At 35.2% G+C, this 26237-nt stretch overlaps 1 protein-coding gene across 3 annotated transcripts; it reads left to right on the top strand.

Annotated features, from left to right (window-relative positions):
• Positions 1–1650: 1650 nt before the first annotated feature.
• LOC146160224 (kinesin heavy chain-like) lies at positions 1651–19389 on the top strand. 3 transcript variants are annotated; one of them, XM_083385517.1, is made up of 27 exons: positions 1651–1752; positions 2645–2746; positions 2861–2948; positions 4052–4125; positions 5077–5230; positions 5307–5450; positions 5600–5724; positions 6919–7023; positions 7145–7293; positions 7822–7970; positions 8238–8344; positions 8643–8741; positions 8952–9080; positions 9666–9812; positions 10032–10172; positions 10392–10586; positions 11173–11337; positions 11658–11797; positions 12727–12871; positions 13329–13418; positions 13853–13960; positions 14304–14440; positions 14837–14916; positions 15023–15116; positions 15982–16079; positions 17270–17289; positions 17686–17787. In XM_083385517.1, the coding sequence occupies exons 1-26, from the start codon at positions 1711–1713 to the stop codon at positions 17281–17283; spliced, it is 3021 nt and encodes a 1006-aa protein (XP_083241643.1). In that variant the 5' UTR covers positions 1651–1710; the 3' UTR covers positions 17284–17289; positions 17686–17787. The 3 variants fall into 3 exon arrangements, with proteins under 3 accessions (XP_083241643.1, XP_083241642.1, XP_083241641.1); XM_083385516.1 differs by lacking the exon at positions 17270–17289 and adding an exon at positions 16553–16572 and having other exon boundaries at positions 17686–17772; XM_083385515.1 differs by lacking the exon at positions 17270–17289 and having other exon boundaries at positions 17686–19389.
• Positions 19390–26237: the final 6848 nt, after the last annotated feature.

Here is a 26237-nt window from a genome sequence, read left to right as displayed (position 1 = left end):
TGTATGAAACTAAATTACCTAAAAATAAACTTTTAAAATATTTACCAGCGCCCACACACCAACCAAAAATTGCGCAGTGCTTCAAGTATTCTTAAACGCTGTAAACCTGTAAGTTTATTATAATGTGGCAACTTACAACTTTCGGTAGCCTGGTGGTTTATTTTCAGCCGCGCAAGTTCAAGTCAAAATTTTATTTTCAGCCGTGCATTTTTTCAGCTGCAAAACATCTCCCGGCGCAATATCCAAAGTTTTCAATCTGGGCGGAGTGTGCAACTGCATGGTTCATTAATATTTTAAACTTTCCAACTGACATGCCTAAAAAATCAGAATAAAAGGAGCTTTGCAAAATCATATAGTGCACCTGAGGTGTACTTTTTTGACGTTTGTTGCACCCGATCATCCGGATTTTTGGCAGTGCACCCTCAAGATCTGTCATATTTCCAAACTGGCACTTGTGTAACATATGGAAAATTAGGGTGCCTATTTGTTTTTTTGTGTGCATATTGGGCCTGTTGAAAAAACTTGTATGTGCACTTGCGATAATTTTCACAGTCCATTGTTTTAAACTATCGATAAGTTAACCTTTTAAATTACCTGCCTAATAATTCAATTTAACAATTTTTTTAGGAAAAATAAGGGTGCTGGTCTAGAATAGTGTTTTTTTTTCAGGATTTTTTCACTCCCGGGAAACGAAATTGAAAAATGAAAATTCCCGGGAATTCCGGAATTTTAATTTCGTCGAAGTTTAAAATTATTTTATATTAGCTCCAAACATTTAATTAAGCTCATTTATGTTCTGTAGTATTGCTTGTGGAATCTTGCAAGACGTTCTCGTATTAAAAGATGCACCCTATTTGTTTTTTTTATTTTAAAAAAAAGCACATGTAGGGCGCATTTTTATTGGTAGAATAAATTTAATCAAGTTTTTCCGCTGGTAAGCGCAAATAAAGTAACTCAGGACACGACTTGGGTTTGGTAATATTTTTTTTTATATCAGTCAAAAATGACTAGTTTTTTTTTCAAGTTTTGGTATGTTGCCGAATAACCGGGATTATAAAAAATTTTCCGGGATTCGGGATCATTAATTCGCGGCAAATCCCATGAATTTCCCGTCGAAACATTCCCGGAGATGAGCCATAGTCTAGAATCCTACCACAATTATAAAATCGACAAACAATATTTGGGTTAGGGTTCGAATAAGCATTTATGTGTGGGTGGGTTAAGTATTATATTCATTGTTTAATAATAATAGTTGACCCACCTTAACCCAAATGCTTATCCAAATAATGTGCGTTGTGTTAAGTTTCCAGACCAGTGCCAAAATAAGCCTTCATGTTTTTCTACTTTTATTTTAGAATACGTCATTGAATAAATTATACTTGAAAGACAACCTTACTTTTTGCCACCACTACCAGCATAAAGCAATGCTGTTTACAGCTTTCTTTTTACAATAATCTTTGTATAGTCTGTGTATTTTATATATCCTTTATAGCACGAGCCTTTAGGAAATATTGTTATTCCCATGAGGCCCGCTGAAAAACAATAATAAATGCCCACTACCCACCCCTGATTTACTATATTTTACTTTTATCTATAAAATTTATATATATATACATATGTGTAAAATTAAAACAAAAATTTGTGATTTTCAGTTATGCAGAGAGTAGGCTTATAGATATATGTATTATTTTTAACCTGTAAGCCTACAGAATGGCAGCGCAAACGGATGCTGCAGCGGAATGCAGCATCAAGGCAAGTATTTAATATTTATATATCCCAATATTTATATATTTTCTAATATTTATATATCCCAAATGCAAACATATTTTCGATGAACCGAACAAACAAAGATTTTTTGCCTAAAAGTATATTGTCGTTGCAAACAAGTATATCTTTTCATTAAAAAATGTAAATTGACCTTAAGATCAATGTAGATATATTTTTATAATAAAATATTGTTGAAATTGATTTTAGCATTTTAGTATTATATTTCCTAGTGATTTGTAAGGTAGTGAAGGTGACATAAACAACGTAGTAGTTTAAAAGTTTTATCATATTTTGCATTGCTATTTAATACTTTTACCTTGATAATAGAAAAATGTAAAATGACTCGGACATCTAATACAGTTATCTTGGTTTTAATAATATACTTAACATGAGGAATTCTTCAACTTTTTAGGCCGCACCCCTTGGCACAATTTATCGGAAACTTGTGCCCCTTTCAGAATATTATATTTTGTAGCCATAAAGCCCTTGTATGTACAATGTTACTTTCAATGTAAAATTATCTGTATTACTCAAGCAGTGTTTTCACAGTAATATAAACATATCGCTTGATAAAACATGGCGCCGACCACGAAAAAAATTTATTTCTAAGTAAAATGCGGTGAAAAACATAATTTTGGGGACATGGCCTAGTGCCCCCTAAACATTGTTCAGCCCTTGAATACGACCAATCTGACAACACTGTTTAGTATGTAGCTTATAGTAAGTGTTGTTTCACATTCAGGACACTACAACTGAACACAAAAACCAGGGGAATCTTTCACGTACCCCCTCCCTTGCTAGGTTCTTGACCTCAGTCAGGGAGAGGCGCCCGAGTTTAACAAACCCTGCTTGCTTACATTTTTATTTGGCTGTTTAGGTGATGTGTCGATTTCGGCCATTAAATTCATCTGAGAAAGCAAGAGGTGACCAGTTTTTGCCTAAATTTCCATCGCAAGAACAAGTTACATTTGGACAACAGGTTTCTACCTATTCTTCTATTGTAAATAAAACTAACTGAAACAAAAACGCGTTTTGCATGTTGAAAACACTCTACTGGCATAAACTACCATGTTTAACATTACCCCTTTAACAGTCAAAAACATACACATTTGATCGTGTTTTTGGTCCATCAACAACCCAAGAGCAAGTTTATGTTGCTGGAGCAAAGCCAATTGTTAAAGGTAGGCATATTTTGTGTCCTTATTTTGTTAACTCGTGAATTTAATAAATATTAAAGCAAACTCTGAATGACTATTGCTCATGAGAATAGATGTCTAATTCTAAATTTTTAAAGTTATTGATTATTTTTTGTGTTCCACTTTAAAAATCAATAGTATTTTAATGCGTAATGGTTTTGTGTTGACATGCATCAAGACTTTATGTTTTGAATATCAAGCCAGAAGTTCTACACAACATATTCAAGACAAACATTAACCGTTTTTGCTTCTCAAGTTTGAACTAAATTATTCATGCCATGCTAATCAATAATGCTGAAGGACGCCATATATGTAGCAGCGATGCCTAAATTTGCTGAATCTGTGACACACTTCAGTTGTGCATTATAACCTTCAGAGCTAAAGCTTAATAATTTGTATGTCAAATCTACAATTAATGAGAGTTTTTTGCAAAACTAACCTTTGGTTGGCAGATATAGCTCAAACAAATTATTTCAAGGAACCAGTTTTGCTAAATTTGGATCACTTCACTTGTAATACAAATTACTATATCAACGAATATTTTTTTATACCTTTTAAGTATTAAGCTTATAAGATTTGTGTAACAACTCATGAGCTCATAATTATAAAAAATGTTTATATTTCATAATTATTTATTTTGACACCTGCCAGCTCACGAGTGGCCTTAAAAAAAAATGGTCGCTTACGATATACTTTTGCACAAGAACAACAAGAAATTGACCAAACACATTGTACATGGTATATGTGCCACACATTCAATATTTTCTTGAACAATCGAAACGGTCTTGAGAAGTAAGACAGAGCTTTTGATTTGTAGATTTTACGCTGTGAAAATCACACATCAAAAGATTACTAAATAATAATGATTTGTAAAGTGTTTTTTTACTTGACAATTGTCTCTGATTTTGGTGGAACTGTTGACATGGTTATGTCAGTGTCAATTTAACTTTTTTCAACCTTCTGTTTCCTAAAGTGCATTATTTTAAAGGACAACAATAATGTACAATTTAGACTAATATTTTTCTAAAATTGTTTTTGGTTTATTTTGAAATGACACTTAAAACAATTATTTGTTATCTATCTTTAAGATGTTCTTGATGGGTACAATGGAACTATATTTGCTTATGGACAAACTTCCAGTGGAAAAACACACACAATGGAGGTAATTTTGCCAATGTAAAAAAGCGTGGTTATCATAAGTACCCTGGTTCAACACTTTTGTTGGCCCTTTTTCATTTTTAAATATTTTCATGTGTTCAGTAGGCCACCTGTGAAATTATTGTACTCTTCTTTTAAATTGAGTTAAAAGTTACAATAAAATAGTTTATATGTCAATTTGAACATCTTACTCCTGTCCCTTGTTGAACATTTAACTTGTAAGCAGGGTCAAGCATTGAAAGGGTACACAGACATGTGTCAATTCTATTAAAATTACAAGATGCTTAAAAATAGTTAACTTAGATTTGTGTTTTAAAACAATGCTTAATATCGAACATATACACAAAAAGAACACTTTTTCATTTGAATGGCTGAAAAAAGCTAATTTTACTACTATTCACACTCAGTTTAAATCAAAAAGACGTTTGGAAACTTTGTAAAGTAAAATTTGGGCACTGAAGTTATTATACGTTAATATCCTTGCAAAATTGTGATTGTATGGGCCAGGTGAAATAATTGGAGATACAAATCTGGAAAAAGTAATATTTGAATTTTTGTTCTCGTGCACTTTTGTAAAAGTGTCACCCAATATTTTTTTTAAATTTATTATTTTTTTCTGCATTTCATAATACGCAGGAAGTCTTATTTGCACATACTTGTTTAACACATAGTTTTACAAAAAAAGTCTTGTTATTGATTGAAGGACGAAAAAATGTCCTATTCATTTTAATATTCCACCACTATGCCCGAAATGCTGTTTAATGTATTTTCTATTGGTTGGAACCTATGGTTAATACCATCGCCTTAAATATATGCTTGTTGTTGCTATTTACCATGATTGGTGGTGTACTAAAATTGAGTGATGGCCAAGCAGTGTTCTCTCACTCAATGACAAAAACCCAGGCTGCTCCGTTTTTACAAAACAATCCCATTTCTTGTAATCCTTGTTTTACAGGGCGTTCTTCATGAGGATCAACTAATGGGTATTATCCCTCGAATTATTGATGACATTTTTACCCACATATATACGATGGACGAAAATTTAGAATTTCATATAAAAATTTCTTATTTTGAAATTTATTTGGACAAGATTAGGGATTTGTTAGATGGTAAGTGAAATCTCTGTAAAAAAAATCGTTTTATTTTGTCCACTTTATGTTTTTTTTTCAACTCCACTTCTTGCAGTTACAAAGAACAACCTATCAGTTCATGAAGATAAAAATCGAGTTCCATATGTGAAAGGTTGTACTGAGCGCTTTGTTGCTTCACCAGACGAAGTACTTGAAACTATTGATGAAGGAAAGTCAAATCGCCATGTTGCTGTCACAAGTGAGATTTGATAGCAATGTTATTATAATATTAGTGCCTAACAGGGTATATTTACCCATCTTGCAATCTGTTTTGCTAAAACTATAGATTATCCTTTTTACCTGAATTTCATACGTTTTTCAATTACATCTAACAAATGTTATTTTCAGATATGAATGAGCACAGTTCTAGAAGTCACAGCATTTTTCTAATAAATGTCAAACAAGAAAATACAATCACTGAAACCAAACTCACAGGAAAACTATATCTTGTTGATCTGGCTGGAAGTGAAAAGGTACATTTATAATTTGCCTTCAACTTGTTTTTATCTATTACTAAACATGGAAATGAAGAACATCGTTAGACTAGTGCTCCGCGACCTTTTTTCACTTGCGGCACACCAACAGAGCTAAAAAATATTGGGCGTCACACCTATAAAATATATGACGATTGGCAATAGACAGCAAAAGCCACATCCTAGGCTTCCCAGAGAATAATGTGCAATTTATGATTAAAAGTGCCAAAAATTTGGCGTTTTATGTCCTTTTATCTTCTGATTTTATGGGTTTACGGTCTTCCTAAAATATCCCAAGACGGCCAAAGGGACTCCAGCCATAAGACCGAAATTAGAACAACATTAAACAGTTTGGAATAAGACCAAAATTGAACTCTAACTCGAAATAAGGCCTGTACCAGTGCTCTTCAACCTTTTTTGGTTTGGTGAACCCTTAAAGTTGTTATGACAAACTCGTGCACCCCGTACTTAAAAGGTAACTAAGGTAAGAAGCGATTTGAAAAATCATTATGCATATGCATTCAATTTAGAAATGGTGCACCCCAAGCATATTTTGGTGCACCCTAGGGCGCATCGTGCACACCGTTCAAGAGCACTGGCCTATACAACCTTTTACCTAACCTCCAACCCCACCCCTAAATTCATCACTTACTGCTCTTATAATTCTATTCCTTACTTCTATAACCCCATCCATTGCCCACCACGACCCCAAACCAAGGGAAAACAACCAAACGCTAAAACAGTAATGCCCTTCAATCTAGAACACTGAAAAGTCAACACCAAAACATCCAATGTCAGATCGATGACTCCCAATCATGTCATAACCTCTCCATACATTTTTAGGCATTATTTTATCCGTTTAGGCCTTATTCCCATCAACATTGGGTCTTATTCCAACAGGTTTAGGTATATTTTGAAATGATTTTGGATCTTATTCTATCGTGGTTAGAAAAAAATTACTGTAAGTTTTTACTCCTGATATTGAGTTAGTTAAAAAGCTAGTTGAAATTGGACTTCGAGCGATCAAACATAACGTAGGCTTTAGTTTTGAATATTAAGGAAAATTTGTAAGTTAAGTTATACATTACATAAGGTTAAAATGCCTGCCTTGATGCACTGTGTTAGACAAACTCTTGAAGAGCACTGTGTTGGACAACTCTTAAAGCCTACAACACTTATTATTGATTTTGTTAGGTTGGTAAAACTGGAGCAGAAGGGACATTGTTAGACGAAGCACGAAACATCAATAGATCATTATCTGCCCTTGGAAATGTTATATCTGCCTTGGCTGATGGCAAGGTTGGTTAATTGTGATGCACTAAAATAAAATTTATTAGTTTTGTACAAACAAAACAAACAAGTAATGTGTAAAATATATTTAATTCACGTGTATTTAATTAGTGAAAATACTTTATTGTAGAAAACGCACATCCCATATCGTGACAGCAAGATGACCCGAATTCTTCAAGACAGTTTAGGCGGAAATTGTCGTACAACCATATTTATTTGTTGTTCACCTGCAAGCTACAATGAAGCAGAAACAAAATCAACATTGTTGTTTGGTGTCAGGTATTGAATTATCACTATAAATTGCGTTAACCAGTACTCATTATTGACTAGAGCATAAGACTAATATTTGTTACCCATTTAATGCTTTGGTTTGAATATCGGCTGCATGTGGGTTCATTAAAAGCTATAATATAACTGGGTTGAGATTTTGGCAATGCAAGCACAATTCACTCCAGGCACGTGTTGATTGACAAAAATTGTTCTTGGTATCATACCTATTAGACCCATTTGTGATAAATTAGGTTAAACGCCACAGACTAAAGGCCAGTTTATTACATAACTTGCTAACAATCAAAGGTTGTGCATTAAACTGCATTTGGTAAAAAGCCCTTTGCATTTAATACTACGGTAAACAAGCTAGTTGCTTTTTTTTAAATCCTTTCATTTATTTCATTTTAAAAATATAAATAGAAAATTGGTTAACCTAATTTGTGGTTTATTTACTTGCTGTAAAGTAGTGTACTTGTTTAATTCTAATATAAAATAATAACAAATACCTCATTTTGAAATCTTTATTTTTTATTGCAGAGCCAAAACTATTAAAAACTCTGTCCAAGCAAATGTTGAACTTACTGCTGAACAGTGGAGGAAAAAATATGAAAAAGAAAAGGACAGAAATAAGGTCCTCCATAACACTGTTGGCCATTTGGAAAAAGAACTTGCTCGGTGGAGAAATGGTGGGTGATTGTTGCTTTGATTATAACTGCTAAAGTGTAAGTTATCCATGGGAGATAATGGAATTCTTGGAAAAAAATGTCCTTAATTTATTTCATAAAGAGATTAAAATGTCATATATGCATTGTTAATTTCATGCTTGCTCAGATGTGAATTGCAACCAGATTAGTGAGTATTATTATAAGCAAGCATTCATGTTTATTTTATAATCCTTGTTTTAAATTTTATTTTTTTACTTTAGAAGTAGTTGAAATACAATTTTATTTTAGGTGAGACTGTACCAAATGATGAACAAGTGAGTGCTAAGAACCGAGCTACATTAATTCCCATTGTGGACAACCAACCTGCACCAAACACTGTAATAATTAGCAATCAGGTAAATCTGGTCAATGTTTTTGTAATGCTTGTGCTGCTAACTTATTAAGCACATAAATACCTTTGTTTAATATACTGCGAATCAGTATGGGAGTGCTGGCAGAGTTCTGGCGACGTGGCGACTGTCGCTTATGTCGGCCAAAGAATTTGGACCAAAAATCTTGTCACCTGATGGTTGGCAAAATTTTGCCACCCTGCTGCGAACATGTAAACATCATTGGTGTTCCTACTATTGATTCGTCGATTTAATCATAACAGCACCACCATGTTTTCACTTAATTACTGTGCTGTATTTGTAGATTGCAAGTGTTCAATCCAATGACTCGCTTGTTACTTCTGCAACAACTGAATCAATGGAAGAAGAGCGCAATGATTTGTACAAGATGCTGGATGATAAGGTAGATTAAACCAATATTTTAATTAATGAACCCTCGCCTAATTATGCCAATTAGAAGCATACATGCTATGTGGCCTTAATGCCTGTGTTGCTGTTCTCTATTTTGTTAACTTGTTCTCTATTTACAAGTTATGGAAACTAATAACTTCGCAAAAAATCTAGCTGTATAATTTTTTATTTCTAATATATAAAACCTTGCTATGAATCACAGGATGAAGAAATTAACCAAGCATCCCAACTTGTGGAAAGCTTAAAATCGCAGATAATAGAGCAAGAAGAGGTAATTTCTTCTACCAGAACCGATTATGAAAATGTACAAGAAGAGATGACAAGACTCCAGGTAATTTTAACAGATGAATAATCTTGCATAAAAAATAATTACTACTTTTGATTTTTTTAAATAAGTCTTTCTTGAATCAGCTAAAAGTTACAGTATTAAGCAAGTAAAAACGACCAGTTAATGATAAATGACTGTTTTAATTAACAGACATAAACTTGCCCTTTGTTTTTCTAACCTGTCTTAATAATTTTGGGTTTAATTTGTGGCACCAACTTAACACCAATTCTATAAATGTTCTAAACTTTAGTAAAACTTCACAACTTAGGCTTGATTTGGTTTCCTTTTGCTCATTTATTCAAGTGTTTAATCGGTATTTATACCAGCGGCTCCATTTGTTTCAATACCGATTAAAAACCTAAATAAATAAGCAAAAGGAAACCGAATCAAACCCAAGTTTTGAAGTTTAACTTTAGTTTAGAACAGTCTTAACAATTTTGAGTTTAATTAGTGGTAGCGCTTTAACACCAATTTTACGAATGTTGTAAAGTAAAGTTAAACTTCAAAACTTGGGTTTGATTTGATTTCCTTTTGCTTATGTGTTCAAGTGTTTTATCGGTATTTATACGAGCGGTTAATTTTTTTTAGTCTGAAAATGAGGCAGCAAAGGAGGAAGTGCAAGATGTTCTTCAGGCGCTTGAAGAACTTGCGCTGAACTACGACCGGAAAGTCCAAATTGCGGAAGACAAAACCAAGGAAGTCAACCAAATATCTGAGGAGCTTTCCGTAAAAAGTGTAAGATTATGTTTTGTACACAAAATTATAATAATAAAGCACTAGTAAAAATGACAAATCATTACTTGTACAGTCAATTGTTATAAATAACTACGGTTATTGACTTATTGGCTCATATCTGTTACCTTAGAATAAACCTATAGCTAGTTAATTTTAAGGAACTTTTGAGTTAAACACCTATTTGTTGTGATTTTAATTGGGAAAATGTTTTTTTTTTAGAAAAGCTTAAGTGCCTTACAAACTGAGGTTTCTCATCTTAAAGAGATAAGCGAAATACACAAACGTCGCATTAGTGACATGATGACTCCAATGCTGAGAGATCTCGGTGAAATTGGATCTGCTATTGGCAATCATGAGCACGTAAGTTTGTGTATACCCTCATTTTTTGAACATCATGATAGCAGACGATGACAAATATTGTTGTACCTGCCTTGCATTGATTGCGAGTTTAACTATTTATGTGCAGAACTAACCAGAAAAACAAAAATTTCTGCCAAACCAGGACTGTTAACAGTATTTTTCTTTTACTTATGGTATGGTACATTCACGGTATTTATATGTAGTTTTATCATATTTTAGCAAATTCCTGATGCTATTGGAGAAAAGTTTGAAGAGGAGATAACAACAACACGCCTCTTTGTATCACGAATGAAATCAGAAATAAAAATTCTGGCCTCAAAATGTCAGAAACTGCAAACTGTCCAGGAAGACAACGAAAAACGTTTGAATGATGCAGAACAAGAACTGTCAGCATCAAACTTGCTTGTGCAGCAAGTAAGCTGCGTTTACTTTTACATTACAAACAATAGTATGCATATATATATTATTATATGGTCTTCACTGACCCAAAGACTAACGCCAGTGTCAATTTTCGTAGTATAATCCCAAGGGCTATCAAGACTTCCGTTTACACTACTTTCCAAAAAATGACTAACACCTCGACCATTTAGAAATACCCCAAATATTTCATGCCTGGTTGTTTTTAAATTATTCATGACTGAGGCAGTAGTTGTTCTGCACCTGCTATGCACTTTAATATTCAAAGCAACTTGATGCAAACAACACTTTTGCATAAATACATTTTCTCACATTGTTTCTAAAATGATTTCATCTTGCAATGGATAAAGTATGCTATCTTTAGTATAATATGCGTGGAACACAATATACACGATTTTACACGAACTAAGAGTTACAACTTACAATTACATGAACCATCATTTTTACGTAGTTTGTTTTGGTTGATAGATTGGCTTGTACATTTTGATTGACCCCTATTTTTGTTTCATAATAAAGTGTAATTTACCACATCAGCTCCTCTTAAAGTTTACTCTTAACTAAATATATAAAAAACCTTTTACAGCATGAAGCAAAAATGAAGTCACTGATGGAATACATGCGTGACGTGGAAAATAGAAAACGAAGTCTTGAAGAATCCGTTGATAAACTTAACGAGGATATTGCAAATCTGCGTTCTGAAGAACAAATGAGGTTGCTGGCGCTTGAAGACAAAGAAAAGGAATCAATGGTTGGTTAATTTTGTTATCCTGTGTATCAGTGGTTCCAAAACATTTTTTGGCTCGCGGAACACTAAAAAAATCGTAACTATTTCACGGCACACTTTTAACAAAACAACAATAGAGTCATTATTTTTACAATCGCCCGTCAATTGTGAATTAAGTGAATGCAGAAGATGACACAAGCTCGGATCGTAACGTCTTATTTAAGATGATGTTGATCTACTCGACCTTTTTGGCTTTGCAATTCATTATCAAGCTACATTACAGATCCGTGCATAGTGTACCCAAATGCAAATCACTTTTATCAAAACGAACTAATTAACTACAGGATCACCAAAAAGCAGCGGAGGAAATTCAACTGTCGATGAAGGAACAGTTGGAAACTCACCGCGACTCACATCATCAGCAACTCTCAAGACTTCGCGATGAAGTAGCCGAGAAGCTCAAGCTGATTGAAGAACTCAAAGAGTATGATATTTGCTTTTTTGTCAACATAAAGAATTTGTCTATAATAATATCCCCACAAGAACTTTATATTGACGGCCATATAATGCAAGTAAGCTGGTATTAGAAATGGCACATACGACACTTTAAGAATTAAACCTCGTCACTTATTTTTTCTGCAATCTTAAAAAAAAAAGTGTTTTATTTTCTCAACTTCTCGGTTCAAAAAAGCCCGTCTACCTAATGTTACTGTACACATAAAATAGAATCGTTTTAGTAATGTATAGGGCCATTTTTATTTTAACCTAAAAAAAAATTTTACTTTATTTTAACCTAACGAAATTGCTTATTTTAGAGGTCACATTTCTTCTTTGAATTAATGCCAGTTACCCAAACATAATATTTTGTCGATTTCAGACCCAAACGTAATATTTTGTCGAAAAGTCGAAGGTGTTTTATGGATTATAAAAAGTGCGTCTGTTTTTTTGGCGATAGATTTAGCTTGCTTCAAAGGCATTTTTGTAATCCAAACTGTTGATCTTTGAAAACACTAGGTTTATGATGATGAAGTGTTTTATAAGAATGCTTCCACGACGATTTTTACAAAAATTACTTTCAAGAAACACAAAAACTTTGTCAAAAGCCATAATTTGACAAATTTTGACTTTATTAAAAAAATTTAACTTTATTTTAAATTTTGACTTTATTTTGACCTATAAACTTCTTAGAAACAGTCCCCTAGGTGCTGAAAACAACTTTATTCTTTGATTCGTTGGCAGACGAGGTCCTTAAATTTTTTTAACTTTATTGACTTTTGCGGGCGCTAGTAATATATAAAGGAGATTTCGACCACAGCCATGCTGTTTCATCTCTTATTTCAACATAGTAGGTCCTACGTGTATAACCGGAAATCAGTAACCGACACGTAATTTTTTTTTTTATTTTTTATTTAGCAATTACCAGAAGCTTCAGCTCGAGCACGACAAACTGCAGTCAGATTTTGAGAAAGTAAAGCGCGAAGAAAAAGACAAGGAGTCGAAACTAAAGGATCTTCATTCCAAGTTTGATCGCCGGGAACAAGCCCGACAAGATCTGAAGGTGCAAACAGCTAACCGCATATTGTGGGACAACCACCTCATTTGATGTCTTACATATTGACTTAATCAATTCTTTGAATGAATTTGGGGTTTTTGCATTACTAAAACGTTTGAAGACAATGTAATAGAATAGATCTACACCAGCGTGGTCCAACATCTTTTCATCGCGGGCCAAACATTTTTTTTTCACTTGCAGGCCAATGTTCTTACATTGCGATATTTAGGCCTATTGCTTTATACATAGCTTGTGCCTATGGCATATATACTAACTTTATAAAATGTCCACCTTTGTTCAGCTACGGTAACTATGAAATCTCAAAGGATCATTTACAAAGTTTTTTTGTCAATTACAAAAACAAAGAAACAAAAATTGACCTGTAGTTGGACCACACTGATCTACGCAATTACACAACACATGTATCTTAAAACTAATAATTGTGATCTTTCTTGCCTTCCAGGGATTGGAGGAAACAGTTAGCAAGGAACTTCAGACACTCCACAACCTTCGCAAATTATTTGTTCACGATCTCAACATTCGAGTTAAAAAGGTATGCTTGAAGTTGTGAAAAACTGTATGACGTATGGAAATATAACTCAATGTAAGTTTGCAGGGCTTTGTATGGAAATAGCTAACTCTACCACTCTGCTGTTTTTTTATTCTTAAATAAAACTGCATTATCCGGAAATTTGTTTTTGTTTTAGCCAACAATCTACAGGAGGGTGTCAGGGTAATGTTTTGATACAAGTCCTGCATTTTATGTTGTTTGTCAGATCTGTGTATCATCTTGTGTAATCAATTTTATTGCGCCTCACTTGTTTTTAAATAAAGTGTGTTATGATTTGTAATAGTTTCTCTATGTCTAACAGTGATGTGGTAATTTTAATGGAAAAATATATAAATCGCTCACGTGTATTTAAATGTAACAGCGATTGTCATAAACCAATATTAATAACTCCGTAACTGAATTGAAATCCTGTTCAGCAATTGGCCGGTGAGGACCTTGATGATGTGGGAGGATCTGTGGTCCAGAAACAGAAGATTTCCTTTCTTGAGGGTAATCTGGACCAACTTACGAAGGTCCACAAGCAGGTATGTCTTTCTGAGAAACATCTTATTAGGTTGCCCTTTTAAAAAATTTGTCGCTACCAGTCAACTTGCCGAGATACATATTATTAAGTTGCCCTTTTTAAATAAATCTTTATCGGTACCAGTCAACTCAAATTTAACTGTATTGTTATTTACTGAAAAGGGTCAAACGCTTAACCTGAATAATGCTGTAATTAAAACGACACGTAAAAAGTGCAGTTAAGGGTGCTTTACTTACAATGTTATAGAAGTTTTGTCGATCTAATTAACAACAGTACAAACGAAAGGGTAGGTTTTAATATGGTGGACATGTTATTGACCGTATCCTTACAACAACCTGTTACAGTTGGTTCGTGATAATGCTGATCTTCGCTGTGAACTACCCAAGCTAGAGAAGCGGCTTCGGGCTACAGCTGAACGCGTCAAGTCGCTCGAACAAGCGCTCAAAGAGGCGAAGGAAGGAGCTATGAGGGACAGAAAGCGGTAATTGGCCCTGTGTTTTGATATGATCTCATTTTATGAAATCTGAAACCAGTGACAGAAAGTTTTTGCCTATCGATTACTACTCGACAGGTGCGTACACAATTAAAAACTCTCAACTTTGAAACCCAAGTAAAATACAGATCGGACGTTGGCTAATTTATTTTGAAATGTTTTATTTGTATTAGGAAACTGGTTATGTAAAGGCGAAATATTTACATTTCTTAAAAACCAAACGTCGTAACTTCTATATCACTGGGTACTGGGTAGTGGGTATTTCCACCATGATTTTTAATGTATCTTATTTTTTTAGTGTAAATTTGCAAAAGTTTTGTTCCATTTTTATACTCGGCAAATGTCACTTTTGTAAATGGTCATTTATTTTTTGTCCTGGTTTAGTTACCAGCATGAAGTTGATCGAATAAAGGAAGCAGTGCGATCGAAAAACATGAACCGACGTACCCACACTGCAACCATCGGTAAGGCAAACGCCCCTTGTATATTATTTGTGTTGGTTTATTATACGGTAGTTTAATCTATCTTAATGGTTTGCGCGTTTATGGTGGCATATACGTTTTTTTGCAGTTAAACCGATTCGCCCTGGTCAGAACTCACCCCATGGTTCGACTACAATCCGTGGTGGGGGGCAACCCGTTGTGTCGATCCGAGGGGGTGCAAGGTAAGCTATAGGGCTGTGACGTGTACATATTATTTTAGGTTATTCGGTTAAATGGAGTCATTTTAGATATCACAGGAAATTTTGACAGTTATCGTATATTACAGTGGTTCTCAACTTGTGGTACGCGTACCACTAGCGGTACGTGAAGTCATTTTTGGTGGCACGTAGTATGTTTTTAATTAAAATTACAGTTTTTTTTCCATTGTAATAAACTGTACATTCATCGTAATGATTGTATAGTTAAATATTTTATGCCTCATCAATGACAGGAATTATTATCTTTCCGGAAAATAGTTATGCAAATTTATTTTATGACATTATAACAAAACAACAAAGAATCACAAAACTTGACTACCGGTATCTTGCAAAGTTAAAGAAGGGAAACTTTTTCGAAAGTAGTGGACCGCGTTTGTTTCTAAATTTCCGGGCTAACTAAAAAGCTAATCCGCCCTTGTTAATAATTCTATCTATACATTTTAAGTAAAGTTGAGTTTATGGATAATTTGTTGGTACGCAACAAGATCATAAAACCTCGAGGTGGTACGTGGTGCAAAAAAGGTTGAGAACCACTGGTATATTACTTTTATCTATATAGTTAGGTATTTTTTTACATTATTCTAAATAGTAGAAACTTGGTTGAGTGATTGTGTTAATTTTAACAATAAATGTTTTAAAAATGTCATCAATATTTAATTACTACGGATATTTTTTAATTTCTTTCTTTTCTACTAAAAACTATGTTTTCAATTTAATGCAGGAATCGGACCTAATATTGAAATCAAATCTTAAACCACATTCGCGTTAACCAAAAACATGCCCTTAGTTGGTAATTAAATGTTCTCCTCATCCTTATTGTCAACTATAGACGGACTCCGACCAATCAGCGCCCATTGGACGATGGGGCCTCTGGTGACAACGAAAAATCTTCTGGCAAGGGAGTTCCCCCTCCCATGTCCGTTGCTGGTCAGTATTTGAGCACTTAGCCAGTTTCTAATTGAGACGGCACGTAAAACGTTTAGTTGATTGACATAAGCACTTTAAGTTTATGGGCATGGGAGCTAGGCATGTGCTATTAAAAAACCCTTATTGCATATTTTTAAATTGCTGCAGACATACTTTGCACATTCTGCTATTGAGTTCATAAAACGCGATAAATGTTTGCATGAGAATACTCGTAACAAAACTTGAAAGTATTTAGAAACAATGTTTAAGTTTTTATGTCTAAATTTTGTTTTATGATAATCCATAGGATTAACTGTTTGTAATATTTTGGCATTTTTTATTTTTAAAGTTTAGTGTGTTGTTTTTCTGATTTTAAAATCTTTTTTATTTGATCGCACACAGATATTTTGGTATAGATGTAAGCCGTATATAGGTAAGGAGTGGTGCAAATTTTGCCTGAGAATTTTATTTTTTCTTACTTGATTTTCTTGCAGGGCGGAATGTGCATTAACCGGTAACCAAAAATCATAGCTGCAATAGAACGCTTGTTCCGCACTAATTTATTCATACCTTGCTTGTACAGTTGTAATGATATAACATAATATTAATTACACTTATCTTGCGTGTGTCATTTTCTTTTTTAACACAAAGAAGAATTAGCAATCGACTTAAGCGTAATCCTTTCCATTTGCCACCAAGTACCAATTAGACGATTTAATTTTTTCGTACACTTATCATATTAATTTATTAAAACTAGGCTAATCTACTAATCGCCGGGTGCAATGATCGTTATTAGTTGCCCTAAAACCCAAATGCAGAAAGGTGTAAACTCACGTTAGAAAATGATTTTCCATGCTCTGTAAAAGCATATCGGGATTTGTAATCACCAACGGGACATTTCTGTTTTTAAAATAAATTGTTCTTTAATCTAGTCTAGTGGTTCTCAAACTTGTTGTTTTGCAAAGCCTCTTGGAATGTTTTTGTTTGCGTGTGACCCACTCAACGATAGTAATTTTTCATTTTATAGCATTTTATTACTGTAATTGTGTTTATATACAAAGCATAATTATCGACGAACGCCCTTGGAAAAGTAAAACAACCCAACAGGGCCTGGCGACAAACCGTGTGAGAACCTCGCATTTACTCTAAACTGTTTAAGTGGCATTTATTTTTCTTCATCCTAATTTTGTGATATTTTTTGCATGCAACAGAAGCATGGGAGTAAGGACAGGTAAAAAAGAGTGCAATTTTTGTTGTTGAACCATCTTTCGTGTGCTGTATTTGACTTTTAGAAATACGTGACTGCGATTTGAATATCATAGTTTGTGCTTTACCTTCTTTTTATTTGTTGTTAGTGTGTTTACTTAGCTGCGGTTAGAATAACGTTAACGTTTTATTACTCGTTTGGTTAAAATATTTTAGCACAGCGTTTAAGACAAATTGTACACTTTAAGAAGTAAACCGTGCATTTACAGGACACATTAGATTTTTGAGCTCATACATAAAACTCAAATTTCATGGGTAGAAACACACACAAAATCCTTGCTTTTGTTGTCTTTCCTAAGACCTCAGTAGTATATTTCTTGCCTCGTGCAGTTTCTCACTTATCCCACTTGTTTTGCCGCAGGATTTACAACAAGCGAGGTAATCGAAATGAAAAAACTTCGCCAGAAGCAACTTCAAGCCCAGCAGCGCCCTCCACATCGACGCTCGCCAACCACTTCTAATTCGTGAAAAAAAATCTAATCCTTTTATCTTTAACTCACGCACAAGCGACCTGGCGGTCAGCTGATCGAATCTCGTTCTACGCAACGATACTTTTATTCGCTTGCTCTCTCTTTACAAATGTTGGTGTTATAAGATTGCATACGTATAGCTGTTTGCTTGTATTACATCGAAACCGTTATGTCAATTAAGAAGGAATTGCAGTGTATACTGCTTTGTTTGCTAAATTTGTTGACAGCAAAAGTTATTGCAAAAACACTTTATCACCACTGGAACAGTTCTGTATAAATCTCTTAAAAAAATATAAGCTACAGAAGCAACCACGTCATAGCTTGATAAACGGCTTGTTTTTTCCGAAATAATAAGCAATTACCTATACAATAGTCGTTGCAAAGTATTTCTCGTAGTACTAAAATGTGTGTCGTTTATACGTGTGGTTATTCTATTTCCGCATTATCAGTTAATTTATTTGTAAATTACCGTTGTGTTTTAATTCGGCATAGTGTTGCACCCACTACGGCTCGATTAAAGCTGTCTTTATCACCGTTTCCTGTAGTTATCGCACTCAAATTAATGTAAACAACTTTAAAACCATTTTATCAACAGTCGCTAGAAGTTAATCATAATGATAAAGTCACGACAAAAACAGCCTCTATTATGCAAAATACTAGTGGATGCTCATTGAATATAGTCTCCAGACGTGTTATTATTTGTTGCGCGACATCCGTTTTGAAGTTCAAGCGAAATCTATCGGTGTAAGTTGCGCACAAACTGTTTTTTGTAGGTTGCTTGCTTGTGCGGGGATAGGTTGTCGTGCTTGTAGCGCAGATGGGTCTTGTTTTATATATACTTTTTGCAATCAGAGGCAGGGATATCAAAAATCTCGCATTTTAACCGACGTAATAACTTGCGACCCCGCTTGACTTAGCCGTTTGACCATACTGTTAATATACCACTAAGGATTCAACTCAAATTTTGTGGCTCCGAAATTAGATTGAATACAAGTAGCAGATGACAACTAAAACAAAAGTACGCTGTGTAGGAGTTTATTTGGTTCTTTAAGTGATCGCCGCTTCACTGAACAACTAATATGAAACTTGTATCATTTTTGTTAAACACAAGGCATGCAACGTGTTGTAATCCTTTATTGCGTTACCCTATTTTAGACTTTTGCTGTAATCAATGCTTAATGTGATGTCACCAGAACTGGTGAAGTTGCAAGATTGTTATCCCGATTACTCCGATTAAATTTATCAATGTTCATATTACGCTTTATGTTGGAAGTTCATTTGCAAACTTGCGACTATTTCCCAACGTTGAAACAATTTTTGTGCAATGATTTGGCGAATGCGTGTGCCTGTATGTATGTGTGTCCGTGCGTGCGTGCGTGCGTGCGTGTGTGTGTGTGTGTTCGGTAAATCCCCGAATTTGTTGTCAGTTCATATATTATTTCGTTTTGCGTTTCGATTGATGTCTAGCACGCATGCTCGATGCTCTTACTAGCGGCGCCGTTCGATTAACGTTACTTGATTTATTAGATCATAACGCTGCTTCGTGACGTCATAAACGCGTTGGCACTGTCAATAGATTAATAAAATATGTTGATGTTTACATTTGAGGTATTTCAATTGCTTTACTTTAGTGCAGGGATGTCCAACCTGCGGCCCGCCAAACATTTTTTGGGGCCCGCTTGTCATTTTCACCCCCAAACAGTGTTTTAAACGTTTAATATCAGCCTAATTGAAATGTACCAGTCAGCTTTTAGGGGCGCACTAATAGTATAATATGGGCAAAAATATATATATACCTCTAAAGGCCCGTTATAACTCTTAAGGCCAATACTTACTCTTGAAACTTGATAGAAGTGTTAATGCGGCCCATACTATAATAAAATGTTGGACATCCCTGCTTTAGTGCTTCTCGATGTATGGTTCGCAACCTAAACTCAAAGGTGATTTGGTTGGTTAAGTCGCAGAGTACTGTGCAGTATTTCACAACGTCCAGATTTCCTTAGTAGATTGTTTTTAAGCAACTTTGCCTCAAAAGATGAGCAAAATGCAGGTAGGAAAACATGGCTCCTAATAATTATATTCGAACTGAGTAATTATTACCCATGGAATACCAAGTGCACTGCTATAACCTGCGCGTTTAATTATTTTCTGCAGCATTTTTATTACGCGAGTATTTTTTTATATTAGAAAATCAGGATGAAGTTCAAAGAGCGATTTTTTTTTGCATTTTTATGCTAAGAGTTGGCCGGTAATATAGTTTGTGGGCCATGACCTTCGACAACCCAACCGTTGTATATTTTGAGGGCTTATTGTTTCGTTTTTATACAGATTTTCACCCCAAGGTTGATTGTTGCAACCTTACATATTTTCATGCATTTGTAGACTCCAGCCCAACTGGTAAGGCCTGGCCATCGCAGGCCAGATAACTGCAATGCCGATATAATTATTGGCTTTGCTTAAGCCACCATGGCAATTACGTCATTTCATACCAAATCGGACTGCCGTAGATTTTTGTCTACAATGTTGTGAGTTTGCAATAAAATAGGTATCAAGCAAACCGCATCAAGGGCATAATTTTATGTTACGTTCACATATTGGGATACGATTTAACAGCATAATATACAAAACAATTATTAGCGGTTTATGGTATTTGCAATACCAAACTTAAAACACAACGCATTCCTAAAAGGTTATTTTTTTGCTATAAAATCGTATAAGCCTAAAAACCGCCAGATACACAAAGTTCTGCTCCATTAACGTAAGAGCTTCCATCGCTTGCCAGGAACAAACAAGCATTAGCAACTTCGACCGGCTTTCCTAAGCGACCCATTGGAACCATTTGCTTTATACCACCAATAGTTGTTTTATCAAGCAAGTTAAGCATAGGTGTTTCGATTGGGCCTGGCAAAACAGCATTGCACCTGACACCGAACCTTCCCACCTCAATGCACGTCGTCTTTGTGAAAGCAATCACCCCGGCTTTAGAAGCAGCGTACGAGGAACAATTTTCCATTCCCTTGACTCCCATAACGCTGGCGACGTTAACTATACTTGCTCCTGCTACATCCTTGTTCTCTCCAAGCTCAAGTCTTTGAAGAAACTGCTTTGTAAAATTGAAGACGCCAATCAGGTTGACACCCAATACCTGATTAAACGAAGCCAAGGTTGTTTCGACGATCGGAGAAACGTGTACAACACCGGCATTGTTTACCAGGATATTACAATGTCCAAATTGATTGTTTGCAGCATCAATGACCTTTGACGCTGAACTCTCTTTGGCCACGTCGCACTGAAACATCGCAACTTTGCTTTGATATTTAGCACTTAACTTTTCGTAGGCACGTTCGAGATTTTCTGTGTTGTAATCCACCATCATGACTTTGGAACCCTCGACCAGAAAGCGTTCACAGATAGCTTGTCCGATGCCCCCTGCGGCTCCAGTGACAATGGCCCCTTTACCGTTTAACCTACCGACTCCAGCCATTTTAAAAGCCTGAAACACAAAACCTATTCACAAAAGAAATATTACAACACGATATGCAATAATACCGAGGGCAGAAAGCAATACTATTTTTTCTAAAGTAATTAATTATGCTAAAATGCCTTGGCTTGGCTAATAGCTTGCTTAAACGCTTTTAATCTTTCTTCAATATAATATGTACCGTAGTTGCGGACCTGAAAACGTTTTGTATTTAACTCAAATTTTTTGTTTTCGAAACGTTTAAAAACAAAAGCTCATAGCAGAGTGAAAACAAAACTTGCTTATACCCTTTTCTGCAATTGCTAAAGCTTTGAACGCATTGCATAAAATGTGTACTAAGTGTACCGGTATTTCATTTTCGCAAGTTTGCTTTTCGCTGCTGATTAAATGTTCTCTCTCGTTCGCCTTTTTTGTTTCTAAAACGAGAGACGTGTAAACAAAATTGGTTTATTTAGCTGCAGTAGTTCAATTTTGGTTGAGCCAGCAGAAGCTATAACCTGTGTAAACATACAGTTTAAGTTTCGATACAGTTATGATCCACCAGATTCACGCTAATGCCGACATCCCAAAAGCAAGGTTAGTCTTAAGAAAACCGGTAACGAATGACAGAAAAGTTTGTCATTCAAACAGTGCTAAAGTATTTATCCTTGCTGAAACAAACCTTTTCACAGTATAATTTCTTCAGGGGGAACACTGGTATAGCTATAAGTGTACAAAGTAGAATAACAACCGCCCAAAATTTTATCGTCTGCCATGCAATAAACATGTAATGTTCAACTATAACGGTTTAAACACTGTGGATAATAATTAATATAGGACTGCCGAATTTTCCGTGCACTATAAAAGCAAAAATATGTATGCCATCCATAAAACGAGACAGCCGCTCGCCATTAAAAATCTTGAAAGTTGGGCCAGACTGATTGCTCTTACAAAACGACGTGCATTGAGGCTGGAAAGTTCGGCGTCAGATGCAATGCTGTAACGCCAGGTCCCATTAATACTCCAACGCTTTATACGCCCTTGACAATTAATTTCTCGATGCCACCAAGCAAAATATTCCAATGGGTCGCTTTAGAAAGCCGGTTGAAGCTGCTAATGCTGGTTTGTGCTAGGCAAGCGAAGAAAGCTTTTTACATTACTACTGAACCAAACCTTATCTGGCGGTTGCATACCGTGAAAGTTTAAGTGGTAAAACTATGTTGACAAACTGCGTTGTTTATTTCTGCGTTATTATGGATACTGTGACACGCTAATAATAATCTTTCTATATACGTAATAAAACATACGAGATTAGCTTTCCATTTTTCATTTTAAGGGTGTCCATCAGTAATTGTCCTGGTTATAGTCCTGTGAATGCTTATACACGATTACAAACTCATTCCAGTTATAACCATATATTGTCTAGTCTAGAGCAATGGCTCGACTTAACCTTTGTTCTACCGCGCCCACTTTCCGCGCCCACAATTTAATATTTTTCGATTACATATCAATGCGACAACATAATAATACAAAAAGTGACTCAAAATCGCGCGAACCTCAAAAAAAATTGTGTTTATTTGATTTGATTTGGTAAACTTAAACACAGCATACCGATTTTGCCAAACATGTAATGAGGGAATTGACTCCACAGTTGTAAGGCTGCACAGAAACCAAATAAAATTTCGCCCGAAGAGCAAAAATTAAACATTGCCTTAATCGTGTTTCAAAAGGTGTTATGAAACACAATGCAATGGCTAACAAGCAAATAACCATACCAATTCGCGGAAATAAGTATGAGCTCTCCGGCGCTAACCATCTGTGATATATGAATGACAGGTTCGCGCAAAGCTCAAAACATTTTCGCAGTTCTGTTGTTATAGTTGGCTAAAACACAATTTGTGGAGAGAAAGGCATGATGCTCAGCTTCTGTGCACAACTTGGATACCAAATATAGTCAAAACAAAATATAGCCAAAACCGGCTGTAATAAGTAGCAAATACTGTTTAAAAAACGACAAACTATGAAATCGTAGTACCGGTGGCCCAAAAGTTTGCAAATCGCTGAATTATTAACCGCTTTTCTTCAGTTACTTATCTACACATGAGTAATTTCGATGTAAATCATAGGACAGCATAAATGCAGAATTAATAAGAAACGCAACATAGAACCAATAAAATCATTACAAAAGGTTTAATATTGGAGTAGAGCTCGCGCTCCCCTGACAATTTGTGCCCGATCTTCATTATCGTTGAACGTAGGAAATACTAGCACGATATGTGAAAATACCAAATAAATAAAACTGCACTGTTTTTGGCAGATTTCGAAGAGGTAACACTATACTTCCTTCCATTTATACGTCGTTCAAACTGCTAATTTTGCTGTTTAATAAACGTTTTTAACAACTCAGACACAGTCTTCTATTTCTGAATTGTATTAATTAAATAACACACTATTAAGCGCTGATTTATGTATAACAGGATGTTCGATAGCATGTAGTTTTGTCTGTGATTATTTAATCATCTCTAAATGCTATATGCCAGGTGGTAGTATCGTAAAATTGTCTGATAAAAGGGTGGTATACCGTTGCCAATTCCATGGTAATATGATATATTCATTTTAAATAGGGTTTTTGTGACCCAAAGCGGCTTTTTTCACATCCAAGACAAATTTCTCTAACCTACAAAATTAACCATCTAAGCTCACTAACTCTTTTAGTCTAAGGTACAGTTGGACAAAGTAACTCAAAATCGTTACTCTTGTCTGTTTCAATTCTATTGGCTTTTCTTATTTTACCATGGCAACAACGTCATTTGGTACCGAATCAGACTGACCTAGGCCTACTTGTTTTTCTATGTTGTGAGTCTGCATGAAAAAGTTAGCAATCAAACCGCATTAGGGGAATTTTCATTTTTCATTCAAATATTTAGATACGATAACAAAAAAAACAACTATTAGCGGTTTATGGTATTTATAATACAAAACTTCAAAATCATCACAGTCCTAGAAGGACAGCGCATTTTTTTATGCAATAAAATCGTTTCAAGCATTAGCTACTTCGGCCGGCTTTCCAGCGACCCATTGGATCTATATGCTATACCACGGGTAGAAAGCAGCACTATTTTTTCTCAATTTTGAAGTAATTCAAATATAATTAAATGCTATGGCTTGGCTAACAGCTTCCACGCTTTTAGCCATGTTTTTACTTGTAATATTTAATTGCGGACCGACCACATTTCATATTTCCTTCCATTTATAGGTGGTGTTTTATAAACGTTTATAACAACTTAATTGTATTACTGAAAATTTGGTAATTATATTAATTAAATTGCACACTAAGTAAGCTAAAAACCTGATTTATGTTTTGGAGGATGTGATTTAGCATAATATAGTAAATGTCCTTAATTGTTTAATTGTAAACTATATGCCGGACAACATACGGCCCGCGACGGGATTTCGAGCGGCCCGCAGAAAGTTTGCGGCTTTACATGATAATGTGGCCCACGGCAACCGCAATCCCCCATTTTACCTTACCCTAAACATTACCCTAAGTACATTTCTAACTTCCCTAATAATTTCAACCCTAACCCATTTTCTCACCCCAAACAGTGTCAGAAAATCACGTGGCAAAACAGCGGCGCCAGAACGGCGCCCTTCTAACCATGGCGCCCAAAATTCGACAGCAAACGGCCAATTCCATACCCATGGCCCCGAACGTCATATACGCTCTCCCTACAGTTTTATGCGTTATTTTGGCCATTAAGGCCATATTTCGAAGAATTTAGGATTAATTCCGACAAATTTATGTCTTCTAAGCTCTTATTCTGTTGTGGTTACAAGTTACTATATTGCGTATTTGGGGCTTTATTGTGTCGTTGGTGTTAATAGTATGTTATTATTGAGTTTTCTGCTTTAGGTGTTGTTGCTTTTTAGGTCTCATTGTGTGTTCCCAAATTAGATTTAGAATTTACATATTTTTTTTTCCTTGGGTTTTGCCAAGAAATCTCAACAAGGATTGGATGCCAAAGTACTTTTTCACTCGAGTCGGCAAAAAAAAAAAGGAAAATGTGAAGTATTGCCAGGTTTAAAGAGTACAACATTAGCCGCCAATGTGCGACAAAACATGCAGACTATGGCAGTACAATTAATATAACGATCAGGAATCCTGCCCGCCAAGTACTTTGTTTTCCCATATTAGGCCCGCCGACTTGAGAAGTTGCCCCTGCATATACTATATGACAGGTGGTGTTATCTAAGGGTGGACCGTTGCTCCTTCTATGCTAAGTTGATACATTTATTTTCTAAGCTTTGTTACCAAACCGGCTTTTTTCACATTAAACGATAGATTTCTCAAAGATAAAAAGTTGACCATCTAAACCAGCGGTTCTCAACCAGTGGGCCATGGCACTGGTGGGCCATAAGAACATTTGAGGTGGGCCACAGACCAATGTGTCTCTATATTTCATTTTACAGGATTAATGGCTTTGGGAGGAATTAAAAAGGAATGCAAGTTTATTATTGTTCAGCCGCAAGTATCTCACTAATGCACGGTTGAATAAATAATTAATCTGTTTTGAAATATGTTCTGCTGTGTTTTGGGCCACAAAATTTTTTCGCAACGTAAATGAGCAACGAAAAAAAAGGTTGAGAACCATTGATCTAAAATTCTAAACCTACAAACCCTAAGATACAGCTGAGCAAAATAACTTGGTTGGATAGCAAAGAGTGTAGAGTTTTCCGCATATATGTAATCATGTTATGACACTACTCTGAGTCAAATGATGTACCTCATTTTAATTACGTGGATGGGTGTAATACAAGGCTGTTGGGTAGGAGCAAAACACCGGACTCAACGAGTCGAGTTGGTTAAATTGGCTGGAGTCGGACTCGGGATTTGGAAGGCTAGAGTTAAACTCGCGATTACTTTTTCCGTCTGAGTCGGTTTGTTTTAAATGACTCCGCAGCCCTGAAAAGGCTATATCACTG

This window comes from Ascidiella aspersa, chromosome 3 (genome assembly GCF_963924565.1).
Source record: "Ascidiella aspersa chromosome 3, kaAscAspe10.2, whole genome shotgun sequence".
In the NCBI taxonomy this organism is placed as follows: Eukaryota; Metazoa; Chordata; class Ascidiacea; order Phlebobranchia; family Ascidiidae; genus Ascidiella; species Ascidiella aspersa.
Note: the sequence above shows the minus strand (reverse complement) of the source record. Positions and strands in the feature narration are given on the sequence as shown.